The sequence below is a fragment of the Anguilla rostrata genome, chromosome 3 (genome assembly GCF_018555375.3).
Source record: "Anguilla rostrata isolate EN2019 chromosome 3, ASM1855537v3, whole genome shotgun sequence".
Classification (NCBI taxonomy): domain Eukaryota; kingdom Metazoa; phylum Chordata; class Actinopteri; order Anguilliformes; family Anguillidae; genus Anguilla; species Anguilla rostrata.
In genome coordinates this window covers 9,106,552-9,122,667 of record NC_057935.1, presented here as the reverse complement: position 1 = coordinate 9,122,667, position 16,116 = coordinate 9,106,552, and the positions used below count along the sequence as shown (strand labels likewise).

The 16,116-nt window shown below is 49.8% G+C and overlaps 1 protein-coding gene across 1 annotated transcript in view; it reads right to left on the bottom strand.

The window, feature by feature from the left end:
* mgat4b (alpha-1,3-mannosyl-glycoprotein 4-beta-N-acetylglucosaminyltransferase B) overlaps positions 1-15,836 on the bottom strand; it is a 95,259-nt gene extending 79,423 nt beyond the window's left edge. Inside the window, exon 1 of the mRNA XM_064325865.1 lies at positions 15,536-15,836. Coding sequence (XP_064181935.1) covers positions 15,536-15,632 — 97 coding nt within the window. The 5' untranslated portion in view covers positions 15,633-15,836. The remainder of the gene's footprint in view (positions 1-15,535) is intronic.
* Positions 15,837-16,116: the final 280 nt, after the last annotated feature.

Genomic DNA, 16,116 nt, shown 5'->3' with positions numbered 1-16,116 from the left:
CTCCTCCTAATCTAACCGCTGCTCCTCCTAATCTAACCGCTGTTCCCCGTGTCACCGCACCACCGTTCCTCGTAACTGTGGCGTTCTCCCCAAGCTGGCGACGCTCCCTGCCCTAGCCTCTTCTCCACCCCCCCCCTCGCCCCATCTGTCCACACTGTGCCAATTAATCTGACCAACTGCTCGCTTAATCTGAACAATTTAGCATTTTCACCATCCAGATGTTACAGCGTTTTTCTTTTCTTTTTTTTTTTACTGTCTGAAGGCAGCTCACTCAGTCTGATATCCCTGGCACAGCAGCCCGTGGCGTGAAGCAGCGAAGAGGCTTCACCCACACGACTCTGCGAGAGAGAGAGGGAGGGAGAGAGAGAGAGAGAGAGAGAGAGAGAGAGAGAGGAGACAGAGAGAGAGAGAGGGAGGGAGAGAGAGAGAGAGAGAGGGAGAGGGAGAGGGAGAGAGAGAGGTGCTCGCTGCCAGACGGGATCGACGAAGCGCCCCGCTCGGCTTTCCTCCCCGGGCTCCCGCTCCACTTCCTGCCCGATTAACGATGCGGTTCATCCATTTTTCAGACGCTACGCTCCAGGAAGCGGACGCGGGATCAGCACCCGCCAGCCGGGCGTTCCTCGCAGAAACCCTACGCCCCTCTCCCTCTCTCTCTCTCTCTCTCTCCCCGAGCCCCCGTGGAGCAGGCCGTGGAGGGGAGCGCAGCACCTGCGCGCCAGGTAACCAGATGCTCGGAGCGGAAAGGGACCAATCGGTAAACATGTTACACGACCTGGAGAGAATCCGCAGCAAAGAGTACAGAGTCTGCCCGCCAAGACTGCACACAGGAGCCCGTTGTGTTAACTTGGGAAAAAGAGCGGACCCATGGCGGTCCCGTGGGGCACCTCTCTGTGGAGAGACGGGTGACAGTGTCCCATGACCAGATCAGCTGTCCCCCAGGCAAGGTCCTGAGACTCTTGTTGTCTTGGTAACTGTGACAGAGCAACGATGCCTATCGCAGCCATTCAAACAGTACAAACAGAACCACACTGTGAGGCACTGTGTGAGAGAAAGTGTGTGCGTGTGTGTGTGTGTGTGTGTGTGTGCGTATGTATGTGTGTGTGTTGGGGTACACACCAAGGTCTCCTAAGGTGAACAGGAATGAATGCAAATCTTGTTTGTCAGAAAGATCTTACCCCACCCCCTCTCCAAACTCCCACCTCAGGCGCTACAACAGGCGGTGTTTACACAGCGAAGCCGTTTAAGCGTTTGCACGTTTGAAGCAGCAGGCTGTTCGGTGGGGGGTGGTGGTGCGGGTGGGGGTCGGGGGTGGGGGGTGGGGGGTGGGGGGTGTACGCGCGGTCCACATCGGCCGCGGCCGCCGTCACAGTCCGCCGCTTCATGGGGCAAACGGCGAAGTCTCCAGAGGGCCTCTCACGTTTCCCCCGCAGCTCTGAGACGGAAAACAGACCGGGGGTGTGCTGCTCTAATTCCCTTCCAGGGGGGGGGGGGGGAGGGGAGGGGAGGGGAGGGGGGGGCGCAGGGGGCTAATAGTTTGCTTTGGCTGCTGATGAAAGCGCAGGCCTGAAGGCTGTGGATGCTGCCAGTCCGAGCCTGCAAGGAGAGACCGGGCGCGGAAGCGCTTCTGGGAAGAGGGGCCCGGGTTTCTGGCCGCTGAACTCTCAATGGGGCCTCTGTCTCCGCACAGGACCTGGAGCTGCTCCCTCTCTTACGGCTACGGCAATCACACCAGGCGGATCACACTGAGGTTTTTTTTTTTTATTTATTTAAAAAAAAAAAAAAAAAAACGGTTCCTGACAGTAAGCCATCACACACAAGCGTTACTGTTGTCAAGAAGGGTCGAGTCACGGTCATTTCATGGTCAGGGAACACCACGGAAAAAAAGAAGGGGGGGAAAAGAGAGGAAGGGGGGCAGACAGAGAGGAAGAGGAAAAGTGAGAGTGAGTGAATGAGAGAGAGAGGACAGAGAAAGACCATGCTGGGAGGAGAGGGTGGCTGGAACTCATCTCTGAAAACAGCAGCTAGTGGAGTCGACAGGCCAAAGGGAGGACAGAACCAGAGTTCACAGATGAGAACATAACCCGCAAGATCTCATTTTGATGAAATTGAGCTCTGTACAATTGGGGGGAGGCGGGTGTGTGGTCACTGAGGAAGCATTCTGTCTGGGCGGGAAGCGTGAGACCTACAATAAGTACCCCACACTTCCCCTTTTCAACATGAAAGCCAACCATTTAAGACTGGCATATTTGTTTTTTGTTTTTCAAGAGAGCTGAGGAGGATGTTGCCTGTTTAACAGTCAGAGAACTCAAACAAATTTTAATAGTAATTTTTTAATGCAAATTTTTTCTTCATTAATTTTGGCTCAGTAGTTCTACCGGACTTGACGCTTGACAGGCTAGCTGTCTTACAAGTAGGAGTTGCCTAGTTCACCACACCAGTGCTTTAGAGGGCGTCCATTTTGGCTCAACTGTTCAGTGACGGATTCAGACAGCCACACGACATCCTGGCAACAAAGCCCAGAGCCCTGGGGGGTATGCATGAATGGAAACAACACAGTTGTAAGCACAGCGGGGGGGGGGTGTTGATCACACGTCCGGGACACACGAGAACACAAATACCTCCTGCACAGACAAGCCTAGACACGACCAGAACATCAGGATCACTTCACAGACAGTCACAGAGCGCTCTGTGCTGGTGTCATCACAGAGGGAAGTGTGTGTGTGGTCTGTGGCTGTGTCTCCTTGTGCCTGTGAGCATGTGCAATACTCACTGTGCAATACACTATACACTTAGTGTGTGTGTGTGTGTGTGTGGGTGTGTATGCACACGCCAGCATCTCTGTGTGGTACTCTTTTCAGTGTGTGGGCTTGTAGCCCAGAGTGCAATTACACTCACGGACACACACACCCACGTAGACACATACACAAACACAGGCGCACGTGCACGTGCACACACACACACACACACTCACACATACACACATACACACATGCACGCAAACACACACACACACACAAGCGCACACATACACATACACACACACACACATGCACGCAAACACACACACACACACAGGTCCAGTGGCAGATGGCCGGCACGGTGAGGTGAAACAGCAGTAATTGGGGATCGGCTGGCTCTCTCTGTACAGTCTGACTCCAGAAGACTGCTGGGTCTTGGCTAACAAAAGGCCACGCCAGCTGACACTCAGAGAGGCACGGAATCACTGAAACCCCAGGGCCCAGCACACACTGACCCGTCCAAACTCCAGACTTTCCCCGCCCCTCACCTTCTCACCCGCTAGGGTCAAAACTTCCACACACATCCTCATGGTCTTGCAAAGAAAACAACAACTACAGATCCTGATAGGAAGAAGATACACTCAGAGGACAAGAGTAGTATTACTGTGGCCTCATTGACTCATTGGAAGCCTATCCATAGTTCTGCAACAGCTTTAAAAGAGGAAGGCCGTGGTCCAGCAGCTCTTGAAAAGAGGATGAAGGCTAAAATGGCTCAGTGGAGTCGACTGTAGCGAGGGGGTTAAGGGGCTAATTTTCCATCGGGGAGTACAGCGGGCTGCAGCTGGAGACGCAGTATCTGCCAAGTTGACAGACGTCTTCCTCCACCCTTGCAGGAATGGTCCGTCAAACCAGGTATGCTAACCACGCGTATCCTAGCCCTGGGGCGGGTTCCATTTGAAAAAAAAAGCAGGATGAATTCAAAGCTGAAAATTCAGGGAACCCAAGAGGGAAACTCTGAGACGCCTTTATCCTTCAGCTAATCACGCAGTTTAACTCTTTGAAATAACTTTTCCCACCACCGCTCTAGTGAATCATACATTTCAGGACCCACAACACACCCATGAATCAACGTTTTCTGCGTTTTAACGTTCGACAATCTGTTGAAACGTGACCGAATGTTCTGCCTATAGAAAAAGGCCCAGTATACCTCCACCTCAATACAGCTCTCATATCATACCATTAACGTCTCAGATTCAATCCAGCTTTGTATCACATTTCTGTTCTCCTTGGGTTAAGGACAAGGTGACTAATGGCTTTTCGTGCAGACACATTCAACATAACGCCGTCCGAGAGGGATTTCTTTTTTGGATTCTGCCTTTCCAGGGAACCAATCTAATGAAGCAGGAATCAATCAAGCAGTAAGCATGGAGAAGCTCATCTCAAACTGAATTCAATCAAGGGTAACGTGCCAAAGGGTCTGAGGGGTTCATTATAAGCTGAGGATTCAGAGAGACGACACACGCAGTAAGAAATCTTAAATTCGCTGCCTGGTGATGAAAGCCCACAGGATTAAACAACACACTTTCACACACACAGCTATCCTTCCTGTGCCACAACCTGTACCAATACCACCTCCAGCACCGCGAACAGAAAAGCTACCTGTACCACTCCAATACCACCTCCAGTACCGCTAACAGAAAAGCTACCTGTTCTACTGTCAATATTACCTCCAGTACCGCTAACAGAAAAGCTACCTGTACCACTCCAATACCACCTCCAGTACCGCTAACAGAAAAGCTACCTGTACCACTCCAATACCACCTCCAGTACCGCTAACAGAAAAGCTACCTGTACCACTCCAATACCACCTCCAGTACCGCTAACAGAAAAGCTATCTGTACCACTCCAATACCACCTCCAGTACCGCTAACAGAAAAGCTCCCTGTACCACTCCAATACCACCTCCAGTACCGCTAACAGAAAAGCTACCTGTACCACTCCAATACCACCACCAGCTGTACCTCTCCTCACTGCCTGATTCCTACATAGTAACTGTGCCAACACCAGTGATAATTCCTATACCAATACTAGCACCAGGAACTTCTTGTTCGTACTACGTCTCCCGCCTTCCTAGTATCCCTCCCCTCTCCTTTTCCCTGTAGTGCTACCTGCGCCACTCCCGAGAAAAACGGCTTCTTGAGTTCCTTGAAACCGGCTTGGGTGCGTGTGTGCGCGGCTTAGCATGCTTCATCCAGCGCACAACGTAGCTTTTCATGCACGGTTCTGCTTCTTTGGCCCCACCATTTAATATCACACCCTGCGGCCGTCTCAAGCAATAGAGGACTACAAACTGAGGCACGCACACTTGTTGCTTGCGTCTCATTTTTGCTTTTCTCGTGACAACAACGCAGGCGACACGGCCAGCTCAGCGGGAGGTATTCACTGTCCGACAGCCGCGTTAAGCTAGCACGACGCACAGTTGTGTTTGTTCAGAACTGACGCAGCATGACAGTTAGCGACACAGGGTTCTGGAGTGCTCCTGGGAAGCACAGGTGAAAAAGTCCATTAGCGCTGGCTGAAGCCAGTACAGGCTGAAGCCAGTCCTGGTAGGGCTCCATGCTAACATTTATTCCAAAGAGCACATGGGCTCCTGAGTTGAAAAATTTAGCAGCACCAGTGGATGTGCTCTTAAATGTTTTTACACACATCAGTGAAAGCATGTGAAAGCACAGTAGAGCTCTGCTTGGGTTTTTTACAAGCACTATGAAGCTGTGGGCTACTAGCATGTTGACGGACAGAACCTAACGTGACAAAGCCAGGGAGTATGTGTCCCTCGCAGTCCTGCTGCATTGTGGGTAAACACGTCACCTCCAAGCGGTCTCACAGCATTTTCTGTGAGATTGGGCGGGCGAGGGAGGGACGGGAGACAGCGACAGAGAGAAACACAGTGAGGGAAATGTAAGCGTGTGGGCAGGAACGTGAGAGAATGGAGAACCGAGCCTTGGAAACGGACAGAAGGGGAGTCGGTGAAAGGACAGTCCACTGAAGGGGAAGACACTGAGGAGGATCCTGCACATTTCAGCTCCAATCGCAGCTCAGTTTTCACACCCCCCTTCCAGCTCTCAGCCAAGGCAGAGAACAAACCCCCCTAAAGAAGCCACATCTTCTCAGGCCATCTGAGGCCAGGTAATCCATCCCTTTAATGAACAGCCAGGGTTTCCCTCTAAATACACGAACACCCAGCATCTCCCCCTCCCTCTCTCTCCCTTTCTCCCTCCCTCCCTCCACCCCCGCTCTCTCTCTCTCTCATATTGACTGTGCAATCTCACTTCTTGTGTCTGCCTCCCCGTTCACTCCCCGCCCGAACGCCTCGGTTACCTCCGGGCTGAACTCTGACCCCGCGCTCGAACCCTGGGCGTCTCGTAGCGCGGCTCCTGCAGGACGGCTGCAGCACTGCAGAGGGTTTACAGGGATCCACTCCATTTTACATTTACAGCCACAGAGTCACCACAGCGATGGCGGACCGGTTATCAAAGCCTGTGAGTACCACTGCCCGGGGGGAGAGGCCGGATTGCAGTGCTTCAGTTCAGCTCGAGATTAAAGAGGAACTCAGGTGCCTGGGGGTGGGGGGGTGGGGGTGGGCAAAGCAGCTGTTACTCCACCGTACGGCAAAGTACCCCCAAATTACCCTCCTTCCTGAGGGGAGGCACATTACAGGATAGGCCCCCAATGATGGACCGGTTCTGGGGCCTGGGACAGCCAGGGGAACAGAGCGCATGGTAGAAGTCAGACAGCAGAGGAGTCGCATGCACAGACTTGCAGACGCACGCTGACAGTGGCGTTCACACAGACACACGCACACACATTAGGGCCAGCTCCAAATTAATACAGTACTCCATGCCATCACAGGCAAACTGACAGCCAGCAAAGCATCCACCCACCCACCCACTCACGCACGCACCCACACAAACACACACACACAGAAGCATCCACCCATGCACCTACACACACCCACCTGCGGCCCACACGCATACACGCACCCACACACACACACACGCACACACACAAATGCGCACATACACACACACAGAAACACACACAAACACACAGCTGTGCACATACACAGATCATATATTCCCTCCTGTACTTTATTTTGCATAATTTGCAGATATATCATAAGGACATTCATATCGTAAGTTCCTCTTAAATATTTAAAAACTTGCCAGCCAAGAATTCATCTTCAGAGTCGCTGTGTGTGCACAAGCTCTCAAAACGACGGGAGAGCGGCAAATCAAATCTAGCCTTGTCCACAGATGTTCAGTCTCATCATCGTCCTGCCAACTGATAAAATTCCAACACAGGTGTGTGCTGACGGATGTATTTTTCCATGTTGATATTAAAGGTTAGGCAGCAGCTGCATTAATAATCAATAAGGACCACCTGGCTGTGTGTACGCTCTCAATGTGTTTGCTGCGTTTCGGGGCAGATGCCTTTGGCTCGAGGCCAGATTGCATAATAAGCAACAGTAGACAGCAGATGAGATTGGGCAACACAGCACAGGCTAAATCCGGAGAGAAGAGCCCGTATCTGTCTGCGAACATATCCTCACAAGGTACTCACAAAACACCAAACAGATCGTCATAGTGTCCTCACAAAACACCAAACAGAGCCTCATAGTGCCCTCACGAAATACCAAACATATCCTCATAAGCTCCTCCATCCAGCACTTATATTGTATTTTGTATCATTATCTTGATGTTGTAGCTTGTCGTGCCACCTAGTTTGACTTAGCATAGGCTAGGTCAGAGAATAATATTTACTGTGTGAACTGGACTTAATGTGTTCATGGCAATGAACAACTGTTACAAAATGAGTATTGTATCTTATCTGTCTTGTATCGTTCCTGTGTCTTGTAGTTGTTCCAGTGACCTTTGGTATGACTGTACGTCATGGATAAAAGCGTCTGCCAAATAAATGTCATATAAGGTAATAAAACAACTTGATGAACATGTATGCTCGCACGCATTAAAGTAAACAGTAATCAGCACATTTCCCAACAGACCTGTTAAGACACTTTCATGCACACCTCCACGCACGTGTGTGTGTGTGTGTGTGTGTGTGTGTTCATACAAATATCTGCACTGTGCCTAAAGTGCGCAACCATTTCGGCAGATATCCCCCAAAGGTCCACGTTTTTTCTTGCGCATAGTAATGAGCTGGAGAATGCCACAGACGGTGGGTTCAGACAGAGACCGTGGCCTTGTTATTATTCTGGTTGACTTTAGAAGCAGGAGTCCTGCTTTAATCACTAGGCGGCGGAGGTGGCGGCGGCGGCGGCGGCAGGGGCGACGTCGCGCGGGAATGAGCGGAGCGCGCGCAAATCCGCCGCCCCGTTCAGGAGGCGCGCGGCTTCTGATTCGCCGCACCGCGTACGAAAAAGAAAAAGCGGCCAATATTCACCGCGAAAGCTGATTAAATCAGAAAGGGCCTTCTTAGTCATTATTATATTTGTAATCGCCAGGGCGGGGTGTGCATAAATAAACCATGCGGGCTCTGGCGTTCTCTGGCTGAGACGCAGGTTTCACTGCAAACCGCCGTTTCAACGTCTCTCCAACGCGCGCGTCAACCGCCTCCCTAGCACGGCTGCTAAGTTCACTCTAGTGTGTTTCTTTTGCACCTCTGCACCTTGAACTAATGCACTTGTTGTACGTCGCTCTGGATAAGAGCATCTGCTAAATGCCTGTAATGTAATGTAATGTAGCAAGAAGCGGAAACCCTTATATCAGATGCAAATGGCGGTTGGAGGGGGTCGGGTTTCAACCCCTTCAGGAAATAAACTTTTTATTTCGTTTTTATTTATTTTATTTTTTTTTTCCACGTTTTAAAATCAGATAGCTCTGTGGACCCCGATCCATACCGTGAAGGAGACCGATGTATTGGTGCTGCAGCGCTGCCGTTAAGGCCAATCAGCAGCACATCGAAGAAGGCAATGAAGCAGAGCAGTTTTAACCGTTCAAGAGTGAGCAGAATTGTCTGGCGGGGTCCTTCTTTACGCTGGGCCCAATCCATTAAGCGCAAACATCAGACACATTTATTACCTATTTATCGGGCAGGGGAACGGTGCCAGTGCCAACATTTTTTATTTATTTATTTTTTTTACAGTAGCAGCTTACTAACTCACAAATTAACTCACTGCAGATGCAATGACATTTTCTCCCAGCTTGTGCTTTTCGCGTAGAAAACAAAAAACTGGGAAAAAAAACAACAAAACTACATAACTAAATGGAAGGGGGACATTTTAGACAGCCCCATTATTTTTCAAAAGAACATGTCACGTCAAAGCCTGGCTGGGCCTGAAGAGGTCCTGACAAACAACTTGCCGTTCCCTCTCAGTGGACGTTCGGTAAAAACACAATTACACCCCCCGCAGACACCTGTGCACTCGCCTCCATGGCAACAGCCCCATTGCGGCGGGACCTCGAGAGCAGCCTCCTTGGTAGGAGCCATCGCTGTGGTCGACGGTACGATCATCACAGCGGTTGCTGACGTGGCCATCCCCACGGTCACCGCTGCAGTCCCGCGGCCTGCGTTGCCTGCTAGTGCAATTACATCCTTTTTCCGGCCCGAACCCAAGCTGAGCGCTAACCCACCTCAAACAAAGACTGTGCATCCACTGCAGCAGCAGAACCACCCACCCACCAGGACGGAAGGGACCGTATTTTATTTTTTTTTAAAAGCACATGCAGGATTCAAAAACCAAATGCCGCCGACCGCGGACATCAAACACGGCTGCTAAGTTCCCACGGGAACCGAACGTCCGGCGGGAATTTGCGGCAATCAAGCGAAAACCCGCGGGGCCCGCAGCGAATCAAACGCACCCGTCGGCAATCAAGGCGCCCGAACACGGCCACGGGGAATCGCGAGAATCACACGAGCCCTGCTAGCTGCAGCCATGAACAAGCACGATCGCGGGGAATCCATGATTGGCTGTCGATCAAACAGGGAGGGAGTGGCTCGGCCGGGCCCTGGGTGCCGGTCGGGAGGCCGCGTCGCCTCGTGATCGCGCGAGGCTCCCGCTAGCCAATCCGCAGCTAAGCTACTCCTTTCCTGAGCTGTCGGCATCACGGTATCGCGCCTCCAAACCTTGCACTTGAAGGTAATGGCAGATCATCAAATTGACTTCCCCCGACAGCAAGGTCAGCAACCTCCATTATGAGTCATCTTACATGTCACCAGTCTTTAATTATTGTGTGCAAATAGCATGTGCGCGTATAGGCCTCATGCGTATGAACAGGACGACACGTTTAGGCGATACGCCACTGTGTAGCTTCTCTGCAGAGGGAACACTATGAGGGGCATGGAGTGCAGCATCCAGGCAAGCAAGAAACAGGACCCATCTACCAATGACAAACAGCGGTCATGCAAAACGGGGTTGCCTTCTGGACCAGTCACCTTCGCTTTGAAAAGCCGAACGCGATGGAATTTCTCTGGTCGGTCAGGGTTGTCTGGTCTCCCTGGAGACGCAGCCACTGACCACAGAAGAGCTGATTCCCATTAGCCTTCCTGTGTGGGGTCGTGTTTCCTTGCCATCTGAAACTTATTCATTTTGGATCACTTCAATCCATTATCTTATAGACCAGCAGTTTCTGGCCCTACAAATTCACACAAGCTTTATTGATCCCCCATATCTGCAGTTGTGGTATCACAGAGCATACACTTATTTTCCCATGGTCCTGGTTGAATGGGTCCAGTTCTGTCATGGATGCAGGTCATCATGAATAATCAGTTGGGAATGGAAGTGTAATTGATTTATCTGTGTATTTTTTCACATCGTTAAGAAGATCTACTTATTTGTGTTTTTCTTCCTGTTAACTGCTCTTCTAGCATTCTGTATGTCCCAAATGAATACATTAATGACATTCCCCCACCTCTACCCCCCACCACCAGCCCCCCCACCCCACCCCCCTCTCAGAGATGTCATTCTGTAGGCTATCGGATTCGCCGAGATGGAGCGAGGGACCCTGGGACCTGCCTGTCCCATCCTCAGGTTACACCTTCCCCGACAAAGAACAGCATCTCCCAGTAACTGACACACACACACACGGGCTCCTGTTCCCCCACCAGGGCTCCCTCCTCTCAATCTGGGAGTATCCGTCTCATCCCCCAAAAAGCAAGGGGGAACAAGACACCCGTCTCCCTCGCCACACCGACAGGGGAGGGAGAGAAAACGAGAAAGGGAGAGAGGAGCGCTTGAATAAAAAGGTCCGATCTGTGATCTAGATCTCTCAAGCAAAGAAATAAATGGCCCCTTCCCTGCCCCCTCTCTCCCCCTTGGGCAGCACTGGACAAAGACAGGTCTAAGGCAGATGGCTCACAAAGCCATGCTCAAGAGCGAATGGGAAAGAGGAACAGCTAAAACTATCTATGACCCAAAAAAAAAAACCAGACCAGGTCAAAGCCTAGTATATGGCTGGTCCTAACACACGTGATCCGGCCGACCAATGGCCTAACTTCATCACTCACTCACTCACTCAGTCACTCACTCAGTCACAGACATTTGCGTTCTTGTAGGGTTGGCCCCGCTGTTGAGGTCCAGCCAAAAAAAAAAAAAAAACAGCACCGAGAAGAACCAAACCCAATCAGCTCTCGAAGGCCTGATTTTCACCGATGATAACGAAAACACGGCCCCTCTGAGGATCTGTGTGGATCTGACCCAACATGTGGGAGCTGGCAGACTCCTCCATGCTAGGCTTCAAAACTCTCCGATGCGTCACTAGGAAACTACAAGCTGTCAGCTCCAGGAGCAGAATGAAGAGATCTGAGTGGCATGAAGGAAGCTGAGCCTCTCTTTCGCTCTCTCTCCCTCTCTCTCTCTCTCTCTCTCTGCATTTCGCTGCAGGGAAGTCGGCGAACTAACTGCCACAATCCACCAATTCTTAGAAACTTTGGAAAATGGGATGGGGGGGGGGGTCTCACCCTGAAATGTGTGTTGATTGGTCAACAGTAGAACCATCAGTCTGAACCTGAACCATGACTACTGGTCAAATAACTGCACGTTACATAAAACACTCAGCGAGTTCAAAGTTTCCCTAGCCTAAGAATCCTTGGAGGCGCAGTCACAGGAGATTATTTAAACCATTCCAGTAATGGAAATTAATTACTATTTCCGTATACACAACAATTGTGAATTTTCACGGCAATTTTAATAGAGCCTGTGCCTGCATTTACGTGACCTTTCTCTCGCATTTGCCTGGACACTAAACCAATATTGTCACAGGTGGACCATTACAGTACAGGTCATCGGGGTCTTGCCATGGGCTAGAAAGGCACAGCCTCAGCATGTTGATACATCTTCTCAGTCCCATGAGCTCATTTTCTCTCAGACTCACTCCCTCTGCAAAGCCATTCGTTCCTTGTCCTGAAGCTCTTTGCTTTCTATTGATTCGTATCAAAACAGACAGCTAAACTGCGGGATGATTCGATGCGCAGACTGAGAGAATCCGATTGCGAATCGGTTTCGGGCCAGGAACGGGAGAAACGCAGCTATTTTCTTCCGCTAAGCACCATTTCGTCTTTTAACGATCACGGAGGCTTGGGGCTCGTTTGTCATCCGGCCCAACAAAAAAAAAAACAAAAAAAAAACCAGACAGGACTCCTGCAGCACAGCGTTCCCATCATAAGCGCCGTCGAAGCCTGTCTTTGTTCCGCTGAAAGATGACCACGCACCCGAAACAGACGCCTATTCCCCGCAGCGAGGCTGAGGAATCCGGCCAGGTGACGGTCTCATCGACGCCAGAGCCGATGTATTACCGCCGGCTCCCCTGAAATAATAATAGCCCAGAGCGCACAGAATCCATACACCGAACACGGCGGCGGCGGTGGCGTTCCGCTGTCTGCCTCAACGCATTAATCGGAGCGAGCGCCGCGTAGCACTCAGCGAACGCGTAGCGTACATCGTCGCCACTCCACGCCCAACTCCACCTCCGCCAAGTTAATTACATTCACTCAGAAACGCTTACCGGAGGCCGTCCTCAGAAAAAAGAAAGAAAAGAAAAAAAAAATCATCCGACGGAGAAACTGCGCGCAACCACACATGACAGTGAACAGGATGTGGGATCTGAGAGATGTCTATCAAAGGAATCGCTGATGATACCACGATGGTGATGATAAAGCCAATTAAAGCTGCAGGGCCCCAGAAGAGTGGCCACACACTCGACAGTAGAAGCAGGGCAGGGCCCATTCTTTCCTTACTGCGGGCCTCCTCTCCTCTATGAACACATTCAGAATCGTTTTCCAAGTAAACCAACCTCTCACTCCCCCTTATTTCAGTACAAACAACCTATGGATGTACATTCACAGTCATTACATACTACTGCATGTACTTTTTTTGGCTGGACCGCAACAGCGGGGCCAGCCCTATAAAAGCGAATGTCAGTGACTGACTGAGTGATGAAGTTATACCGAGCATGTCTGTGACTGAGTGACCGAGTGATGAAGTTACACCATTGATCGGCTGGTTCGGTCCAGCCATATATAGGTTTTGACCTGGTCTTGTTGCTAAATAACCCATGTCTCTTTCAACATCTCCCCCCCCCCCTTTTCAGTGTGGGACAGCCCGATCAGCCCAGCCCCTCACCAGCACACCTCCACTAGGAGCAATCTGCCCCGGAGGTTACAAGAACATGCAGAGGCGACTCGTTTGCATTTTTTCAGTCAGCCATGAAGAACGCAGGAAACCAGAACAACCGGTGGGAATGACTGTCTGTTACAGAAGAACGGTGAACCGGCGCGTAGATGAACACCCACAGAACACTCGGCTCCTTCAGTCACCTGGAAGCTGCCAATTAATTTCTCCTCACACCAGTACAAAGTGTAGAAAGAGCGCTGCGAGACTGCTGTGACCTTATAATGACATATGCGCAATAAAGATGTACACAACCAGCAGGTCGCGTGCATTATTTACGGTCAAGATTTCTGTAACTTGGCACACTGATAACAAAAAGCGCATCACAGCTTGATCAGACAAACAGGCCCATGAAGAATGCCCTTTCGTTTAATTGAGCCTCTCACCTATATACCAAAGGCGGGTCCTTCTGTACAAAATGAACACGATTCTCTTGCCCCATTGTTATTACTGATGCAAACCTCTCTATTGAGCTGTATCTAACCCAACCCAATCTAAGTATAGCATAAAATCTAATTCCATTTGAACCTTTAAAAAGATATTTACTGTAAGGCTACTTAATTGGGAAAGCATTTTGAAGTAGAATCTGAAAAACAAAGCCTCTATAATGTGAAGAGCTCCGCGGAAACTGGTAGTCTATCAGATATAACTGTATTCATTGATTGAGTTCCAACATTCGAGCATGCTATAAAAAAAAACAGCGCGCACTTCCAAGAAGTTAGTTAAGGCTAGGGCAGTTCAAACTGAGACGAATTTCGAATTAAAGTTGGACAACCAGTTAGCAGAAATTCATTTTTTTATGACAAAGAGCTTGACAACGAACAGTAGCCTAGTATTGATAAACACGGTGTCAACGAATAGATCTGTTTCTGCAATAACAAGGAAATTGCAACAATTATTTGCAAAATTCAGCCTAGATAATCATGCAAGGCCGAAAGAGCGGTTCTGCATTTTGTAATACGGCTGATTATCGCGGAAGAAAGTATTCGCTATGCTCGGAGCTCAGTAATGCTGCGGATATCATGACAGAAGCCTGCTTGGGGGGGGGGATATTGCTTAAAGTGAACATATTATATTTTCTGAGAAAGTGCTGTTTTTTTCTGCTTTTTGCACTCTTACTTGTTCTAAACAATGTAATACAAAGTTGACAATAGCATTTATTTATCTACAGTTCGCTGTCGTGCCCCCAGAATAATTGCAAACTGAAGCCACTTGGTATCAGTACAATTCCTCTCTTAAAAACAAATGAAGGGTATAGCCTCCGCAAAATTTAAAAATTAAACGTCAGTCCCGTACGTGGTTGTATTTGGCTACTGCTGTCAAATGCGGCTATACGGCATGTAACTGTAGGCTATTCTTCGGTCCAAAGCGGACTGCTGACCTAACTTAAATGCGGAATCGCGCGTGGAACCCAAACTGAGATGCTTCGCGTTTTGCGTGACAATCACCGGTGAAAATAGCCTACCCGTCTAAATATTACTCGTATAGCGTGTGTTTTCAGGCTTGGGTCCTATTAACTACCCACGCATTTCTGATATATCACATGACAGTGTGCGATGGCCCGATTGAAATATCAACTGCATTTTGCACCTATTCCGTGCTCTTGCACTTCACTTTGGACTGATACTAGCGTAGCACGCTGGTCGCGCATTTGCTCGCTAGCTGTCACAGCCTGCATGGGAAGTAAACTCGAAAGGTAACAAGAAAACATTTCAGCCTTCATTTTGTGAAGTAATGAGTGTGCTTTATTTCTACAACGGCTAAGCAAGCGATTTAGAATTTGTTTTCAACACAATGCGTATGTTTGAGAATCTAAGCTGGCAACCAGGCAACACAGCAAACCTGTTCAGCACAGCAGGTACCACGAAAAAAGGTAGCCAACGCCGTAACATTGGATTCTTCCTCGACTGAATCAAATTCATTACATCACTGAAAACTGAAATACGCCACAATGTTACAACACGTTTCAAACCACTGCAAAGAAAAGAAGTTAATATTTGTCAACATCGGACAAATAAACAAACACTGTTTTTTATTTCTGTTTTTCCCCACACAGTAATATCAACAAAATCCATCCCCACACGCCCCCCACCCCGTGCGGCTGAAACCTTACCTTTAGAATTGCTGAATGCGGTGTACCAAGAGAGCGATATGAATCCGCATAGACCGAACAATAAGACAGTTAGGACGGTGCCATTTCTGAGCCTCATCTCCGGATCACCGGGATCATGTCCAAACCGAACGCGTTGTATCTGTTGCAGGGTTCCTTCACGTTACACCAAGGGCTACGGAGCAGGGACCAGTTTTGTTATTGTGCGTCGGTCATGCAGACACACTCGCAGGCACGATAGAGTCTGGGAGGGGAGTACAGAAAAGGGGGAAGGGTTTCACGGGCAGAGACGGCCAGGAGCTCCTTAAAGAGAAAGAAGCACGCATCAATGCGAGTGGGCGTCAGAAACGTGTTAGCCAACAGCCCTCAGCTTAATTTTCATACTCGACACTATTCTCCGAACAGTGTTGGTTTACCGAGCTAGTGCTGTGCAATCCGGCGAGACATGAAGGGGCGCTACGCTGACCCGCGACATGAGAACCATCAGCAGTATGCGCAACCTTCAACACCAGCGAAGCACACAATCGTGCATGTTTGTTCATCGAAAATTGTCAGTGGATGTTCACGACATATTTCGTCCCGTA